Consider the following 19234-nt stretch of genomic DNA (forward strand, 5'->3'; position numbering starts at 1 on the left):
AGGTGTGATGATAAAAAAAATAGTATGAGATCATATATTGATAGATGATTGTTGTGATTAGCAGACGAAACGAGGCGTAGAAAGGAAAAGCAAGTGGCTATAGAGTAGTATAGCGAGCAGGTGTAATTGAAACCTGAGATCAGCTATATAAGGCAAGTTTCCCTCAGACTTTCCTTCAATTATATTTTGTATCTGTTGTGATTATTTAGTGAATTTTCTGATAAAGTCCTGTGACCTATTGAGTTATAGCATGGATTATTTATCCTATTGATTCTTGAACCTTCAACCAGATTTCTTGAACTATATTATGGACTACTTACCTTATTGATTCTTGAACCTTTGACCGATTCTTTGATACCTGCTACGAAACTTATTTCAATTGTAAACCTTCCATCTTTAAAACTTCTAAATGATTACCATAAGAACCTAATTTCATTTCAAAAATATACCCTCGATACCTCAACCAGTTATCAATCATTCTTCTTTCAGACCGTAACCAGTTGATCGACCCCAAATAACATCTGTTATGACATATACCTTACAGTTGATTGATTCTTTCCATAAACTCCAGTTTCTTGATCTTAACATTATTCATTTATACTTGGATTCTTTTTGTGAACCTAGAACCCTTCTTCATATAAACGCTACACTTTGATATGCTTTGCTATCTTATGAGACAATGTTTAATTCTTGTCTAAACCATGAAGCTATTTCTCATTCCTCCTTTGAGATCCATCTGAGACACTTTGAATAGTAGTCTGCTTCTGCTTCAAACTTTATTTATGATGTTGATGTTTCTATGTTATTGAATAATATTGTTGATCATCTTGATTGTGATAGAATTGGATAGTTTTCTAAACTTGGACCAAATGAATGGTCAGACCAGATGAGTGGTCACTTTAGGCCAATGTGTGCCTTGGATCCAGTAAACGAGCATGGTGGGACCTGCTCGGGGTTAGTGTCTGACTGATCAGCAGCCTAACCTTTATTTTTTAAAAAAATAAATTTAATATCCAATTCTAATCAATGTTCTAAACACAAATCTTGGTATTGAGATTGATTCCTTGAGACACTGGTTTCCTTCAGCTTATGATTAATATTGTAAATTGATATTGTTATACTTGCTGAGCTGGTTAGCTCACTCTTGCGGTATTTTATGTTCTTTCCAGTGAAGGCAGAGAAAGTTGGTAACGATGACCCTCAGGCTAGTAGTAAGGTCAGGATTCCAGGCTAGGAGATGAAGAGAGCTATCAGCAGCACCTGGCTTTTCATATATGTACTAGTTTGAATAACGGGACACAAATGATGTGTAAGCTTATAAGAATTAAGTTTATATTTTGGGATTGGGTTTGTAATAATTAAAGTTATGCTGTGGCTTGTTTTATACTTTAACCTGTTGCGATCCATGGACAGCTAAGGGTCACTGCATATATTATATTAATTACAGGTTTATGTTATGTTGTGGACCCCAAACTTCTGACCCGGGTTTGGAGGGCGCCACATTGTATCTCCTAGCAAGATGACTTTGATTCAACGGGAAAGACATGTGACGAGTGCGGCAAGAAATCTTATAAATGTGTTAAATGTGTCGGGTATTCGCCCTAGCCAAACCATGAGTCTTTTTAGCAATATGCAAGGTGGAGTAAGTAATGTTGGTTTTGGTAGCCAAAATATTAGGAATGTAGTGCGGGATGAGCGGAAGAAAAAGATACAAGTGAGTGATGCTCAAGCGGGTTTGGATTTGTTAAGTCGTCTTAAAGAGGAAGGCGGTGGGAAGTTTTTTGTGAAAACTCAAGTGGATGGAGAAAACCGTTTGAAAAATCTAGTATGGGTGGATCCTAAATGTTTGATGGCCTATAGTAATTTTGGAGATGTTGTTGCTTTTGATACGACATACCGAACGAATAGGTATGCCATGCCATTTGTGCCTTTTACAGGGGTCAATCATCATTACCAATCTGTTCTTTTTGGATTTGCACTCATGAGGGATGAAGTAAAAAGTAGTTTCGAATGGGTGCTAAGAACATGGTTTGAAGCGGTTGGCGATAAACACCCGAACGCTATAATCACCGACCAAGATCAAGCTATGGCGGGGGCAATTGCATCCATACTACCCCAAACCCGACATTTGTTGTGTTCTTGGCATATAAGCCAGAAGTTCCCCGAAAAATTGAACACCCTTTATATTAAGCATCCGGGAACATTCAATGTAGATTTCAACAAATGCATATACCATTCATTGACGGAGGATATTTTTGAGGAGAGGTGGAAAGATTTAGTGGTGAAGTATGATTTGAAAGATCATTCATGGTTGCAAGGATTGTATTTGTTGAAGGAGAAATGGATCTCGGCCTATACTAAGAGTACATTCTCTGCGGGTCAGACCACGACATCCAGGAGCGAGGGAATGAATGCATTCTTTGATAGCTATGTTAGTTCTAGTACAGGATTGAAGCAATTTGTTGAGAATGCACAAAAAGCAATTGAAAGACAATTTATGCGGGAGAAGGAGGAGGACAATGACACAAAGAATAAAACCCGTTACTTGAGGTTGAAGACGGCTTTGGAACAAGACGGGGCTTCCATGTATACCAAGGAGATGTTTCGCCAATTTCAAGTTCAATTGGTGGAAGCCTCTAAATACTTTGTCGAGAAGGATACAGATCAGTTCACGTCAGGGGATGAAGTCACACATTATAGGTGTTTTAGACCCCTGACCGAAGTCGACAAAAGAACAATGTATGAAGTGAAATTCAACAAAGTGGCCCTGACAGGAAGATGTGTGTGTCGGATGTATGAACATTTAGGAATCCCGTGTCGACACATCATTGCCGTTTTAAACAAGAAAAATGTTGCCAAAATTCCAGTAACATTTATTCAACGTCGTTGGACTAGAGATGCTAATAGGGTAGATGGTATGCTACCTTATGCTATGGGTTGCGATGATCCAACATCTACAGAATTGACACCAACTCAAAGATTCAACCATATGACTTTGTTAACAATGAGTTTTTGTCATAGCAGCATGGTTTCGAAAGAAAGATATGAGTATGCCCTAGAGGTGATGAATCGAGAAATTGCAAATCTTGAGAAAATGGCTGTTGATAATGTTGATGCTGCTCCTAATACAAATACTGAGAATCCCATTGAAGAGAATATTGGTGACGAGTTGAACGAGCCGGTACTTGATCCTATAGTGTCTCAAACGAAGGGTAGGAAGAAGCCACAACATTTCAAAAATCCAATTGAAGGCCTTAATAAGAAAAAGAGGAAATGCAAGCAATGTCATGAAGAAGGCCATGATATAAGGACTTGCAAAAAATTTGGAGACCAAAATAAGAGTTGTTAGATGTAACTTTTTTAGGTGATTTTATAGGATTTTATGTGATTTTATGTCATCTTGTCACATGTGGTTTTATGTGATTTTATATGATTTTATGTGATTTTATATGATTCTTTGTGATTTTATATGATTTTATGTGATCTTGGCAAATATGATTGTATGTGATTTTGCGTGATTTTAGATGATTTAATGTCATTTCGTATGATTTTATGTGATTTAAAGTATTTTTTATGATTTTATTTCATATTTATTTGTAGGTGAAAAATGGAAAATGGCCATCAATCTGACAGTAGTGACACACTTACACATGTTAGTGATTCGCCTTCACCCTCGGAGGAGGCGCTTAGTGAAAGTTGGTTCCGTTCTTGGTCGACCCCGTCGGACAATGAGATGCTTGACATTATTGACCGGTTGCCGTTAGATGGTCCATCGTATGCAAATGGATTCTTGATTGATGCTCCCGTAGTTGAAGAAGAGGATTTCAACTTAGATCCTATGGAGGAAGAAATTGAACCCCGTGAATGGGTTGCTAGTGGAGAAATGGAGGCATTAGATTGTCCATCGTATGCAAACGGGTTCTTCATAGCTGCTCCCGTAGTTGAAGAAGAAGATTTCAACTTGTACCCTATGGAGGAAGAAATTGAAAGGGAGAGGAGATGGAGTGAAGCGTGTGGATGGTTTGCAAGTGGAGAAATGGAGGCAAAGGCAACGAGATGCCCGCCACCGTATTTCATTCACATTAGGCTTTTGGGAGCGGACGCTTTGGACAGAGACAGGCGTTCTGTGCTACGTCCTTGGGATGGAGGTGAACTTGTCAATGTCGAGCGAATTGCTGAGATAAGCAATTTGAGGCCCCGCGAGACACATTTCCAAAAAGATCAATTTCGTATCGCATATGTGAAGGGGTTCGTACATAATTTTCAAACGGACAATCTTGATGATAAGCCAAATCCGTTTCTTCTTGCAAAGTTTAGATTGTATGACGGGTCCGAGTCTATTCTAGTTTCGCTTGGTGATGACACGCGTGATCATCCAATGATCACGACGGGAGAGGTTCGCGAGGGAAGTGTTTTGGTGTTGTATCAAGCGACTTGTTTCATTAGCATGGACGAAACCCCTCACCATCGACTTTCCATTGGCTACTCCAATATTCTAGGCATTTTCAATTAATTTGTATGAATTTGTATGAATTTCTAACAATTTCCTTATTTCCTAATGCGTATGAATTTGTAAGGATTTCCTAATTTCCTAATTTCCATGAATTTTTAGAAGTTTAATAGATTTTATATGAATTTCTATGATTTTGGAGGATTTTGTGTGAATGGTGTAAAAAACAGCATTTTGTACTCCCAAAACCTGCATAAATGTGGCTTGGATTTGGCAAAAAGTTCCCTGTGTTTCCAGCGCTTAAAAAGCGCTGGAAACACAGGGAACTTTTTGCCCAGCCTTCCCCTGTTTTCTGTGGTTTCCCCCTGTTTTTTTTGCTCGACAGAAATCATACCAAAACTCAACCATAAACCATAAACCAAAATCATACCAAAACTCAACCATAAAACAAAATCATACCAAAAATCAACCATAATTCAAAATCATACCAAAAATCATACCAAATATACCAAAATCATAAATCATACCAAAATCATACCTAAATAAAACCAAAATCAACCATAAAACCTACCAAAATCATACCAAACTGAACAAAAATTCAAACTAAATATCGGGGAAGGGAATAGGACACGGTTGTTAAACAACCGATATAAACGAAGGCCGCATTATATATATAAATGAACGAGGTTCTACAAATCCAAATGAAGACAAGTTCAACTACAAAATACTACCTACAGATGAAAAGAACATAAAGAAAGCTACTTCAACTGAGCCCTAGAAGCATTGTCCAGCCTTTGCTTCATTAGGAACCCCGGGATCATTCTTGCTTTTCCCCTATGAATCTCCTTCGCAATCCTATAGCGGAAAGTCTCAACATCGGATGGCGTCCAAGTCATCGACTGTAAATGGAATCCTTGCAACATGTAGTCCATGTACTTCATCACATAAATACCGCAGTCAGTGTAGTTGGTTTGCTTTGGCCTTCTCATCAAGGCACTAATCTGAGCCGGGCCATCTGGAAAAATGTGTTGGGACCTCTCGCAGAATCTGATCAACTCGGGCAACATCTCCGTCTGAAATATGTTTAATCAAGTCAATACTAATAATAAACATACTCTAAAACATATTCAGTAATGACATAAGTGGGTGCATTAAGTGTATACATACCACAATTTCTTCCTCCTCCGGGTAACTTGGGTCATCATATAAAGGATCCAACATGACAACGCCCCATGTCTTCACGGAGAAGACAAATAGAATCCAGTGATCGTGCTTCAAACATGGTATTTAGCATTCAACAATAAGCTTCCAGTAGGAGGATTGAAGTTTACCTAAAAGCTATGTGCGATTCTCCTTCGAACAAAACGCTAAAAGCTATGCGCGATGCTCCTTCGAACAAAACGAAGGCCGGACCAGTGGCTGAGCAGTAGAACGCAACGCAATCGCCGTTGTAGTGTGGAAGATACGCTTCGTTGATCAGTGGGTGTCAATCGCCGTTTGTAGTGGAATATTTGAATGTGTTTGAGGCCGCGCGAATGTGTTACTGGTTTCTAACTGACGAGTTTATATATCTCTGTCGTACAGCGCTTTTTTAGCGCTGGACGCGTAAAAAACATTCACTCGTCCAGCGCTTTTTTAGCGCTGGACGATAGTCGTACAGCGGTAAAAAAGCGCTGGACGGTTTTTAAATCGCGACCGTCCACGAGCCCATCCAACGGCTCACAAAGCGTGGGCTGTTTAAAGGTTCCCCAGCAATCGATTGCTGGGGACCTGGACCCAACTTTAAAATGTGAGTATATAAACCCTAGTTTTTCGGGGATGTTGAGCCTGGTTTCTGGGTATGTGCTGTGGCCTGGGGCACGTGGCATGCTGCAGTTTCTCCACGAAACGAATTGAAAATAATATACTCCCTCCGTCCCACCAGATTCTTTACAGTTTCCTTTTTGGAATGTCCCATCCAATTCTTTACATTTCAAAACTTACCAAAAATAGTAAATGGGTCCCACCACTTCCCAACTTTTCCTTCCTTTTCACACTACTTTTACACCCTTTTCACACTACTTTTACTCCACTATCTCTCTTTTATACATTAAAAATTGATGGGTCCCACCACTTCACCCACTTTTCCTTCTCTTTTCCACTACTTTATACATATTTCTTAACCTCCGTGCCCAAACCAAACGTAAAGAATTGGCTGGGACGGAGGGAGTAATTTTTATATTATAAGTGCTTTTTTTTTCCGAACATCAATCCCGCACTTCAAAATAGATTCCAAAAGCATCTCCAACGCTAACATTGAAAACTGTTAGCTAAATGATGGTTAGCTAAAATTTTATTGAACCTGTAGTGATTTTTGCTCCAATGGGATTAGCTATAACCATCAGCTATATTTAAAATATTATCTTTTTACTATTTTTGAATATATAATTAAAATACATTTAAATAAATTTGCTATGCATGAAAATCAATGTTGCATTTTATAAAACTAAAACAAATTTATAACATTTTTATATTTATGTCAATATGTTAAAATAAATATTATAAAATAAAAAAATAATTATAACACTTAATAATATTACATAACATCATAACTTTATAAATTAAAAATATAAAAAGTATATCTATATATAATATAATGATACACATATACATAATTTGTATATTATAATATTATGTATCTTAAACTTACTTGAAATATGTTAAGTTATATATTGATTATTAGAATTTTTTAAATGTAGTTAACAATAAAATCATATTTTTACACTTTTATTAAATAACATTTTAATTTATAAATTAAAAATTTAAATAATACATCTATACATATAGTAATTATGAACATATATAAATAATTTTTATATTATATTATTATATATTTAAATTATAATTTAGATATTTTAAATTAAATATTGAAAAAAGATTCAAGTTAGTATGTTATATATTATAAATAAAAAATAATAAGTTTAGACTAAATAAAATAATATATATGTGTGTGTATTCAATATAAGTAAAAATATACAAGTTAAATATATATCTTTTAGCTATATGTATTCAATATTTTAAAAAGTGATTTAAGATATTATATTATATGTTATAAATAAAAATAAGAATTAAAAGAAGGCTTGGTTTAGACTACTGAGAGGATGTTTTGTAAGTTGAAGGTGACGTGGATTGTTTTAGATGATGGTAGGAGGATCAACAAATGTGGCGTACCTTTTTTTTCGGTAGGTAAAATTATACTCCCCTAACAGGAGCATGCGTTGGAGTAGTCATTTATTTACACATTAGGTATAAGGCAGTGACACATAGGCCTTGTTTGTTTAGCAGGATTCTTGGTTACATAGGAACCCACATTTACTTGGAAGTAGGTTCCAACGTGTGGTTGCGGTGTAACTGAAAAATACAGTGTTTGGTTGTACTGCATATCACATCTGTGACTATATAGTTTTAATAATTTAGATAGTATCAGATTAATATATTATAAATATATAAATAAATAAATAAAAATGATATAATATGTATTATTAACATTAAATAATAAGAATTTTAACCTAATATAAAAAAAGAAAAAAACATGATATTTAAAAATATAAAAAAAATATGGGAAAATTAAATTGCAGGTCCCTGAACTATTGATGTTTTATTGTCTAGGTCCCTGAACTAAAGATTCCGTATTTCAGGTCACTTAACTTTTTTGTTTTCTGATCTAAGTCCTTCCGTCAAAAAGATTCTAACGGTGTTAACTAGGGTTCTTGAGTTTCATACAGATCAAAGCAATTTTGAAGGTGTTAGTGATATCCAAATTCAAAGTTCAAGTAGTCAAATTGAAGCTTGAGTCGCTGGCGACACTCATATGACACCAATTTTCAAAAATTATGTTCAATTTAAAATTTTATAAATTTAGGTCACTAAATTCGATAAAGAACCCTAAATTTATGGTCCAATTTGGGGGTTTTTTAAAATTAAATCTAATTTGTGAAAATTGTTGTCATATAAGTGTCGCTAGTGATTCAAGCTTCAATTTGACTATTTGAACTTTGAGTTTGGATATCACTAACACCTTCAAAATTGCTTTGATCTGTATGAAACTCAAGAACCCTAGTTAACACCGTTAGAATCTTTTTGACGGAAGGACTTAGATCAGAAAATAGAAAAGTTAAGTGACCTAAAATACGGAATCTTTAGTTCAGGGACCTAGACAATAAAACGTCAATAGTTCAAGGACTTATAAATTAATTTGCCCAAAAAATATTTAGATGAGATGATATATTAATATAATATTAGTAATATCTACATAAAAATAATTAAAATATAGAACAAAATTTATGTTTCATAATTTAAGAAGAAAAATAAATAAAAATATTTTAAGATGGATAAATTTTTATATAAAATAAACATATATAGTAATATATAGTAAATATTATTAAGAAAAAGATATCTTTTCTATAATTATTGATATATGTGATATGAGTAAATCCTAAATAAAAAACAATATATTATTAAATAAACAACTATGATATGATATTTATTTATAATTTAATTTTGGATTTGATCATGATTAAATAAGTAAAATTGTAATATAATAATAATGAAAAAATGTAAACAGCTATGTAACCTAGAAAAACCACACATTAGCTGTGTAACTAGGTTACACCGTTTTGCAGGAAGTTGAAGTTACATGGAAGTGTAAGTTACTTTGCTCACTTTTAATATCATACAACCAAACACCGGCACTCAGATGAGTTCCATGGAACTGTAGGTTACTGCGTTGGATTACAGCGTACCAAACGAGGCCATAGATATTATAACTAACAGTTGTATAGCGTTGGAGATGCTCTAAGCATTCGTCTACTTTAAATGTGTTGATAAAAAAATTATTCTATAAATTGAATAATTATTTGATTTCTTGTGATTAATATAGAAAGGTTGTATAATGTTTTTTTGAAGATTTTGGCGGTGAAATCCATTGTTATTCAACAAACTGAGAAAAGGTTGGCTAAAAACAAGGAATGAATAGAAGATTTTAGGGATTTTCTAGTTCACAGCAGAAGAAGCAATACTCTCGATCAGGGGTGTACACACTGGCCATATTTCACCCGATCCAATCCGAATTTTTTTAACCTGATACATAATTGGGTTAAAAATGTATTAACCCGATTTAATTGAGTTGGACATGGATTTCAGTTTTTGTAAACCGATCCAACCCAACCCGATTGAAAAATACGAAAACATATAAAATTTATCCAACCCATCACATATTAGTCCAGTTTATTTGGTTTATTGTATTTGTTTGCTCTTTAAATTAAATATAATAATTTTTGTTTGCTACTTAAATGTATATGAGATTAAATGTATGAATGAGAAATGAGATTAAATTTATTACTATGCTTGTTTAAGAGCACATAAATATGAATACTATGTTCGTTTGCTACTTAGATGTATCTGTGGTCTTAAATTTATCTATTTAAATATCAAACAAATATAAATGTTTGTGTTAAAAATTTATACGATCCAACCAAACCTAACTAATCCGATCCAAACCGAAGTACTACAAATTGGTTTGGGTTGCAAATTTATACGGTTTGGGTTGGGTTGATATTTTGAAAACCTAAATTAATTGAATTGGGTTGACAAATTCCGTTAAACCGCACGACTCGAACCGTGTACATCCCTGCTCTCGATCATTATCAAATTGATCTAAAGTCAGTTACGAGTTCAAAACTCATGCGTGATAGTTTTGTTGAAGGGAGAAAATTTCAGAGAAAATTTCAGAGAAAATTTCAAACCCATATCTCAAATCTCTGTGTGTTTATTTTGATATGTATGGGAGGTGGTATGAGATTAAGGTATGAAAATCAATTTCATTTTGAATCTTTTTATCTTTATTTAAGTAATTAAATATTAATATTTAATACGGATATGATCAACCATATAAAAATATAAAATAATAATAATTTTATTAATATTTTTAGTTAATATAAATTAATAATTTAATTTAAAAATTGAATATATTGATTTCAACACTTGACCAAGCACATGATATGAGATATGATACGTTAGATCAATTCTAATGCTAAAGTTAAAATAGATGTAGTTATAATTAAAAAGTACATTTTGATGTTAAATTAACTTTTATGCTGCAATGCATAATTTTAGAATAGAACCAAAGAGATGTAAATATGAATACAAGTACAAAAAATTAAATCAAAATTGTTTTTATATTCATTTCCCTCCAAATTACCAGTTGTATTGGTCATGTGGCAATTATAACTACATCTATACTTGGTTCTGTAATATAGAAATAAGTATAGCATTTTTTTCATTTTAGCATCTCATGTAGCATCGCATTGGAGTGCTAAGTTTTATAAGTGATGCTATATTATAAAACGAATTTTCTATAGTGTGCCTATGGGCACACAATAGTCACTAACTCCCATGAGAATACTAACCTTTGATTGGTGGATGAATTATAAATGTTGATGGCCCCCGCATTCACCCCAATTCCACCGATCAAATTAAGCTATTTTTTATGAGAGTTGGTGTTTATTGTGTGTCATTGGGCACACATTAGAAAAACTGATTATAAAAATAGCATCTCATATAGCATTGGATTGGACTTGTTCTAGGTGATGCTATATTATGGAAATAACACCTCCTATAGTATTGCATTGGACTTGCTTTTATGCTCGTATTACCTAAACAATTCATCATCACAATCTCATATCACTCTATGAACCAAACAGTTCCATAATGATTTAGGGATCATTAGGATATTGTTGGAATGATTTTTTTTCACGCACCTTCAGTATTTAAATTTGAAACTCTAAATTTTGGTTAAAAAACAATTTAAAGCTGTAAATAACCACGTTAATGGAGTTGCTCTTACTTGCTTACCTGGCAACTGTGTGTCAGGGAACAGTTATCCAACACATCACTTCCCAGCCATTGGATCGTTGATCCAATAGTTGAGACAAAAGAAAAAAATTTAATCGATCCGCAGTTATTTTCCGCGGAACGACTGGTTTTCCTCATGCTTTCCGATATTATTTTCTGGGAACGCCCAGCTTTTTTTAACATTCTGCGGTTATTTTACGCAGACAGTACAGAAGCACTTCACTTGCCCTTTTATAACCTAGGGGATCATTGTTAGAAGTTTTGTGCAAATGTTGGCATTTTTAGTGGTGATTTGAGTTTTTTTTAGCAATATTCTCTTCCAAGTTTCATTTTTTTCTCGGGTAAACTCCATTTGTAGTGGTGTGTTGTTCTATATTTGTTGTGTTGTAATGGATAAAATGTTTGCAAGATTTGTAAGTAGAAAAAGTTTGAAAAAAATTGAGAATATTGATGTACATGATAATGAAAGTTTATTAATCTAAAAATATTTTGAATATGTGAAAGTCAAATTAATTATATTATCTATAAAAATTGCAAAAAAAACACTTATAACGAGTCAGCTTGTAACAAAACTAGGTGAATGGTTTGAAGCATTTCCAGTCCTATCTTCTGCTGAATGGCTATAAATAATTTCAGCAAATTGTAATCTGTGGACCTATCACCATGACATGCATTTTATAGTATAATCTAAACCGACTAATCTCCGTCCAATTGAATTTAGACAATATTGCAAAAATTACCATTAAGATTTTGAGACTGTGACTTCTTATTCTTGTACAGACTATGACTTCCAATACGATTATATAGTTTATGAATATAACATACGTATTGCAGTTCATCTGATTTTGTATTTAATATATCTGGTCAGAAGTTACTTGAATCTTAAAATTCTTTCCAACACAGGATTTTTTAGATAAAGTTATGCTTGCATTGTGTCAATTTTTAATACTCTTTTAATACTCTAATACGTTAAGCAATCTAGGAACATCTGGGTCACTAACTAAGAAGTTGGCCAATATAATTTGTACAGCTCCAAATTCCTTGATTCCTTTAGAATAAACTGTAATACACCATCCACCTCATCAGTTATCAGCTAGTACAGAGTATAAAAGAGTTGGGTTTTGGTCCCTCACAACCCGTTGCCAAAGAGCCTTATCTAACATACAGCTCCATCACCATCCGGATTTGTATTTTAAGGGTCTGGATTGAATTTTTTTTTTAAATATCCGTTGTAATTTTCCGAGGATCCGACGCCCCTGAAAATATGTTAGATAAACTGTCCCTGACAAAACACCCAAAAGTGGGACGTCGGTATCAAATAAGTAACAAGTTTTGAAATTTGTTATAAAACACGTAATTTGGTCATTCCGAGTTAATTTCGTTAATTTTTTTTTTGAATATCTATGTTTTTTTATTCGTCTAATAGAGCAGACGGTACAAAATATTACAAATCTTTCAATAATTCTAATTTTTCTATTGTTAACAACACTCACACTAAATAATAATTAATTAAAATTTACTAGAAAAGAGCATAATATTTTGAGATTGTCTGCTATTTTGGCACCTCATTAAAACCATGTTAGAAACAATATATTTGGTTTCATCATATTCTTAAAACTTTTATTTTGATTTTGAGAGGAATTAAAAGTTACTACTATTAAGGATATGAACTCTGTCACATACTGGTATTATATGTAGCCAAATTTAATCCCGGATCTACATGCATGTATATGTGAATTACAGTATCTGTATAATTTTCGGAATCAATTCAAAATGCAAGAGCCTGTTCTTCTTGTTGTGTCGTGAACTTTTGTTGATATATTGCCGGCGTAAGATCCATTTGAGGCATTCTTCTAAAATCTTAAAATTTTAGTTGAACTGTTTTTATGGTATTAGAGCCAGTGATCCACTTTTTAATCTAAAAAATAAAATTTCGAGTGAGGAAGAGTGTTGCATAAGATTCATTTGAAATATTTCTCTAAAATTTTAAATGGACCAGTTCTCAACCACTTTACTTTTTTAATTGTGCCGATAACTGCTACTTTGTCTGTGCAGTTGCCCAGCTCACCGTAAAATTGTTTACCGAAAAGATTCACTTCAGATTTGACTTAGAGTAAAATGTAAATGATGGCTGAACTTTATCATTTTAATGGCCAACATTTTAAATTTACATATAGGTGGTCAGATTTTATTTTTTACTGTATTTCAAGAAAACGGCTAAAGGCCACTGCCGTATACTTTAATCTTTTACATATGTAACTGCGAAAATACAGAAAAGGTATTTAACTTTTTAAATTGGACTTATCCCACATGGAGTATTGAATAAAATTATACTAGCTGATATATCATCATTACTTGTACAAAAGCCTCTTTCACTTGCAATTGTTTGCTTTTGTAAATATGAGGTTAGATGACCAAATTCCAAAGTTAGCTGGAAAGCACCCCTTGAGATAAATTTTAGAAGTAACTACTACTCTAGGAGATAATTTTTGGTGAGAATTTCATCTTATTTTTGATGAACGAACTAATCTAAATGAGAGAAATTGCGCACCAAAATCCAAAAGGATGGTAATGTGGCCAAAACCGAAAGTCCAGCGTAATGCCTTTTAAGAGTATTTATATATCAAAACTCAAAAGTGAATGCCGGAATGTTGGCCAACATTATTCTGATTTGTAACCATGAATAAAAGTTAACTTCTAGATTTTTACCTATATTGAAAAAGGATAAGCTTTTATGTCAAGTTTTTTTTTTTTTTTTTTTTGAGATAAGCTTTTATGTCAAGTTAAAAGTAATTATCATCCCACTGAAATAAAGTACAGATTTATATAGCAAATTTTACGGAGCAAAACTTAAGGATTTATGATGATCTATTCTAGAATATAATAAGTGAATATAAGGTAATTTGTTATTCAACTTTGAAGACTTCCATGATATTAGTTATATTAATTTTTTTTTTGTTGCAAGTTATATTGATTTGTTATAATTTAAAAATTGTATGTTATTAATATTTTAGATTATTACAAATAGAATATATCATTTTAATATGGCAATAAATAATGTATAAATTTACGTGCACAATTTTGTTGAATCGAATCACGGGACAAACATTTAAGTGATTTTGTGACGTACAAGCTGGGTTAGAAACATCGATAAAACTGAAGTTCACGATAACGGGAGACTTGATCAAGCGCCCAATTCTAACGACAATAGACTGAACTATGATAACGGGACACAGTAAAAAAAGGCAAATGCAACCATGCGTGCATTAGTGCTGCAATCATTGTCGGATCATACTCAAAACAAGCACCAAAAAGTAAACGCGAGATTTTTAATGCTTATTGTCTGTGACTCACAGACTGTGAGACCGAATATCAATATAATTCAAATTACAATATTATTATCTTTTTTGTCGATTTAAGTTTTCAATCTCTTAAATAGTTCATCAATTTATTTTTTTTCGGTCATAATAAATAGTATATGAAGTGCTGTATACAAATCACAACAAACTTGTGCCAAAGAATAATTAAATTATATTATAAATCGACAATTTATAAAATGTCTTTATTATTGGGGATTATCTTCCGATAAATTGGGTTATATGGATGACTTGTTTGAAATATTTTAGTAACTAAGAGATTCTCCGAGGTCGGCTAATTTGACTATGTAAAATTTACTCAACAGGTAAGATATTGTGTTTCGATGGTATTGATTATATTGTCTGGTTATAAATTAAAAAAAATATATTATTATTATTTTAATTTGTTATAAATAAAATATATTATTTTGATATGATACTAAATGATATATTATTAGTAATTTAATTTGTTATAAATAAAATATATTATTTTGATATGATATTAAATGATATGTAATCTTCCTACTGGTTTTTAATAGGAACTTTGTTATAGTTGAGAAGAAAATAATATTTTTTTAATATGTTAATTCACTTTTAGTTAAAAGTTTTTGATTTTGGAAATCGAAATTACTCATATATTTCAAAACTTACCTCGAATTTTTTTTAACATTTAAACGATTAAGAGGAAGTTTTTTTTTTTTTTTTTTTTTTTACGGATGATTAAGAGGAAGTTCAATAGGTTACTTTGATGAGATCCCAAACTCATAGTTAGGTAATGTAATAAAAAAGAAGCGTTCCAACACTGTCCTAATGATTACCTAAATCAAAATTTCTGCTCATTACTTATTTTTAGATAACCTCTAACCACTACCTATTTATTATCTATGAATAAAAATTTCATCTCCCTCCTTATTCCTTTATCTTTTCCTTCCTTTTCTCCTACTTTCTCTCAAATCTATTATTAAAACAATAATAGGAGGACGAATATAGGTATTACTACTGGAGTTCGGCGCTGAAAGTAAATCGGTCTCTCTAATGTGTGACCAGCAACACAAAATAAGCACTAACTCCGATGAAAATGATCTATTTTGATTGATGGAATTGGTGCGAATGAAGGAGGCATTAATATTTATTATTCATCCACCAATCAAAAGTTAGTATTCTCGTGAGAGTTAGTAATTGTTGTGTACCCATGGGTATACATAGAAAATTCGAAAATAAATATCTACATCTCTAAGACTCACTGAAACTCATTATTTTATATTATTAATAGATAATGAGATGCGTAATTACCGAACTTGCTTTGATAACCTATCTCAAACATGTGGGCCCACCATCAGTAAAATAACAATTATCCATTATTATTTATTAAATTGAAGAGAGAATCTCAGTGGTACACAGAAGCTACATCCCAAAGACACGAATTTGCTCCCACTGCAAATTCTTATAAAATATCTGCAAACAACACTCACATGTAGCTTACAATAAACAAATAAAATCTAATATCATAAATGTTGTTTTTTTGTGTTGCCACAAATAATTGGTAAAAATTGAGTCCATCCAGAAAATATAGGATTTATTTATTGCAGTTAAGATACCACCTCTTTTTAGACCTCCCCTCTCTCCCCTCATAAAACACACAAACACGCACTAAATATATACGTACGAATTTTGTATGTAATCCCCAGAAAGCCATATATAAATAGGAGATATATATAGAGAGAGACACAACATTGTCCATTGTAAACGGAGGAGGAGAGAGACAAATCCACAAAACGGCTCCTTCCTCCCCACTCTCCCAAATTCTCCTCTAACTTGCGTTGGTTGGTTTTTCTGGGTAGTTTTTTAACTGTAATTTAAGGCTATTTTGAAGATCTCTGTGTGTGTTTGTGTGTTTTTTTTTAATATAGGCCATTGATAGAGCAATTGGCATTCTGGGGGTGTTTGAATTCTATTTGGGTCCTCATAATGCCTCATGAATATTACTATACTTCCAAAAAGACCGATGACTTTTGTCAAGAAATCTGTGGCAAGGTACTATGCTTTTTTGCCCTTTTGTTTGTAGCTTTTTTGGATTGAAAGTTTGTGCTTTTATTTGATTCTTGTATGTGGCTAACATGTGCTTGTTGGGTGTTTTTTTGTTTGATTTGATTGGGATTTTGTTGGGGGGTTTTTGATATGAATTTGATTAGAAAAGTGGGTTGGGGTAAAAAGGCTGTAATTTTGTTTTTGATTGATTGTTTTCACTTTTCCGCATTGCAATAATGTTGGCTGGGTTGATTTTGAGGGTTTTTGATTGTAAGATCATAAGATGAATGCATGAATTGTGTGTGTGAATGATGAATACTATGTCCAGATATTTGAAGTGCTTCTTTTATGGATAGAGGCTGTTGGTGCCTTTGTGTGACGATGTTGTTGAGCCCTCGTAGGGATGTTAGGAGTCTGTGCGTCACTGCGTCAGAGATTTTATGCCTTCCTGAAGTTATTCGTCTATGTATTCCATGTATTCGATCTTTTTTGGAGATGTTTGTCTAGTTTAGGGACTTTGAGAAATAAGGTATGGCTTTGTTTTTTGCTCTCTAAAATACGGTTATCATATGCAAAATTCGGGACTTACGCTATTGAGGTCTTTCTAATGATTATAACTTTTTTAAGTGATTAAAGTTGCGACACAAGTGTCTAGGATCTTCGATCTAGCTTATTTGCTTTCTGATGGTTTGTGCAATTAAACTATTGATTGAATGTCACAATTTTGGTAGATTGTAAATGGTGTCGAAATTGCCACGTCAAGTTAAAATCTTATGTTGTTTCCTTAGGTATTTGTTAGATATTTTACATTGTTTTCACTCAGCAGGATTCATCACGGGCTGCATTGTTGACGAGACTTCGGTGCATGCTGCATGGGATAGACTTCAGGCTTTTCATCTTGTTGTTTTTGATTTTTCCATTAAGCATCATTGGAATATATGTTCATGGCCAAAAAATTACGTACTTTTTGCGTCCGCTCTGGCAGTCTCCCCCTAAACCCTTCATCGATGTTCCTCACTACTACAATGAAAATGTGACTATGGAGACACTTTGTAGCCTTCATGGTTGGGGAATACGTGAATATCCTCGGCGAGTATACGATGCAGTTTTGTTCAGTAACGAAGTTGATATGTTGACAATCAGATGGAAGGAGCTGTATCCTTATATTACTCAATTTGTTCTTCTTGAATCAAATTCAACATTTACAGGGTTGCCTAAGCCTTACTATTTTTCTAATCACCGGGGTCAGTTTAAATTTGTTGAGCCACGGTTAACTTATGCAACAATAGGGGGAAGATTCAGGAGAGGTGAAAACCCATTTGTGGAAGAAGCATATCAGAGGGTAGCATTAGACCAACTTCTCAGGATCGCAGGTATAGAGGATGATGATTTATTGCTTATGTCTGATGTTGATGAGATCCCAAGTAGCCACACAATTAATTTATTAAGGTGGTGTGATGAAATCCCCCCTGTTATCCACCTTGAACTGAAGAACTACTTGTACTCTTTCGAGTTTCAACTTCAGCACAAAAGTTGGAGAGCTTCAGTTCACAAGTACGAGAAGGGCAAGACTAGGTACGCACATTATCGTCAAAGTGATCTTCTATTGGCAGATTCAGGTTGGCATTGCAGCTTTTGTTTCCGTCTTATTAGTGATTTTATATTCAAGATGAAAGCTTACAGCCATACTGATCGAGTAAGGTTTTCTCATTACCTGAACCCTGAAAGAATCCAATCTGTCATTTGCAATGGATCTGATCTTTATGACATGCTTCCTGAGGAGTACACATTTAAGGATATTATAGCGAGAATGGGGAATATTCCACATTCTTATTCAGCCGTTCATCTACCTTCTTACATTCTGGAAAACGCTGATATGTACAGATATCTTTTACCCGGGAACTGTATAAGAGAGAGTGGTTGACTTCTATAGCTTTCTGTTAGAGCAGTAGAAAGAACTTTCTTGATTTTGGAGATGCAGGCTCGATGTTCACCAAAGCATACGAGGGACAATCTCCATACTTGATCTCTGCAGTGCAGCCATTAACATGGAAAAGTAGGCACTTCTTTGAGGAGATGCTGGGAAGGCTCGGGGATCTGGCATGCGAGATGTGGTTCTTGGCGCTCAAGTTCGGGTAAAACTTTGTGATGGACATCTTGGGTTGAGGCATCTCCTTTTAGCTAGTTCTGCGCCCGTTGTTTTTGTATGATAGTTATGGGAGATAAAATATAAATTTTAGATTAAATAACATCTCTTGGGCTTCTTTTTTATGCTGCTGGGGTGAGAATCTGTCTTGTTTTCTTTTACCTCTTACAAATTTATTTTTATATCCATTGCGCATCGACTTGTCCTGGTTCTGCTTATCATTGGCAATTATATGCAACTGATTCTCTTGATGTAAGATTTGAAGTATGATAAACTAAAGCGGATATATCATTACATAATTATAGCATGATAAGACGGATTTTCATCCCTATTAATCTTTTCTGCTAACGTAAATATAAACTA

The 19234-nt window shown here is 33.5% G+C and overlaps 2 protein-coding genes across 2 annotated transcripts; both read left to right on the forward strand.

Moving 5' to 3' along the window:
* Nucleotides 1-1519: 1519 nt before the first annotated feature.
* LOC108207671 (protein FAR1-RELATED SEQUENCE 5-like) lies at nucleotides 1520-3349 on the forward strand. The gene has a single exon (XM_064080147.1). The coding sequence runs from the start codon at nucleotides 1520-1522 to the stop codon at nucleotides 3347-3349; it is 1830 nt and encodes a 609-aa protein (XP_063936217.1).
* A 12985-nt stretch (nucleotides 3350-16334) lies between these two features.
* Nucleotides 16335-19068, forward strand: LOC108227882 (uncharacterized). Its single transcript, XM_017403257.2, has 2 exons — nucleotides 16335-16731; nucleotides 17552-19068. Exons 1-2 carry the CDS (start codon nucleotides 16666-16668, stop codon nucleotides 18647-18649), a joined length of 1164 nt encoding a protein of 387 aa, XP_017258746.1. The 5' UTR covers nucleotides 16335-16665; the 3' UTR covers nucleotides 18650-19068.
* Nucleotides 19069-19234: the final 166 nt, after the last annotated feature.

This window comes from Daucus carota, chromosome 6 (assembly GCF_001625215.2).
Source record: "Daucus carota subsp. sativus chromosome 6, DH1 v3.0, whole genome shotgun sequence".
In the NCBI taxonomy this organism is placed as follows: domain Eukaryota; kingdom Viridiplantae; phylum Streptophyta; class Magnoliopsida; order Apiales; family Apiaceae; genus Daucus; species Daucus carota.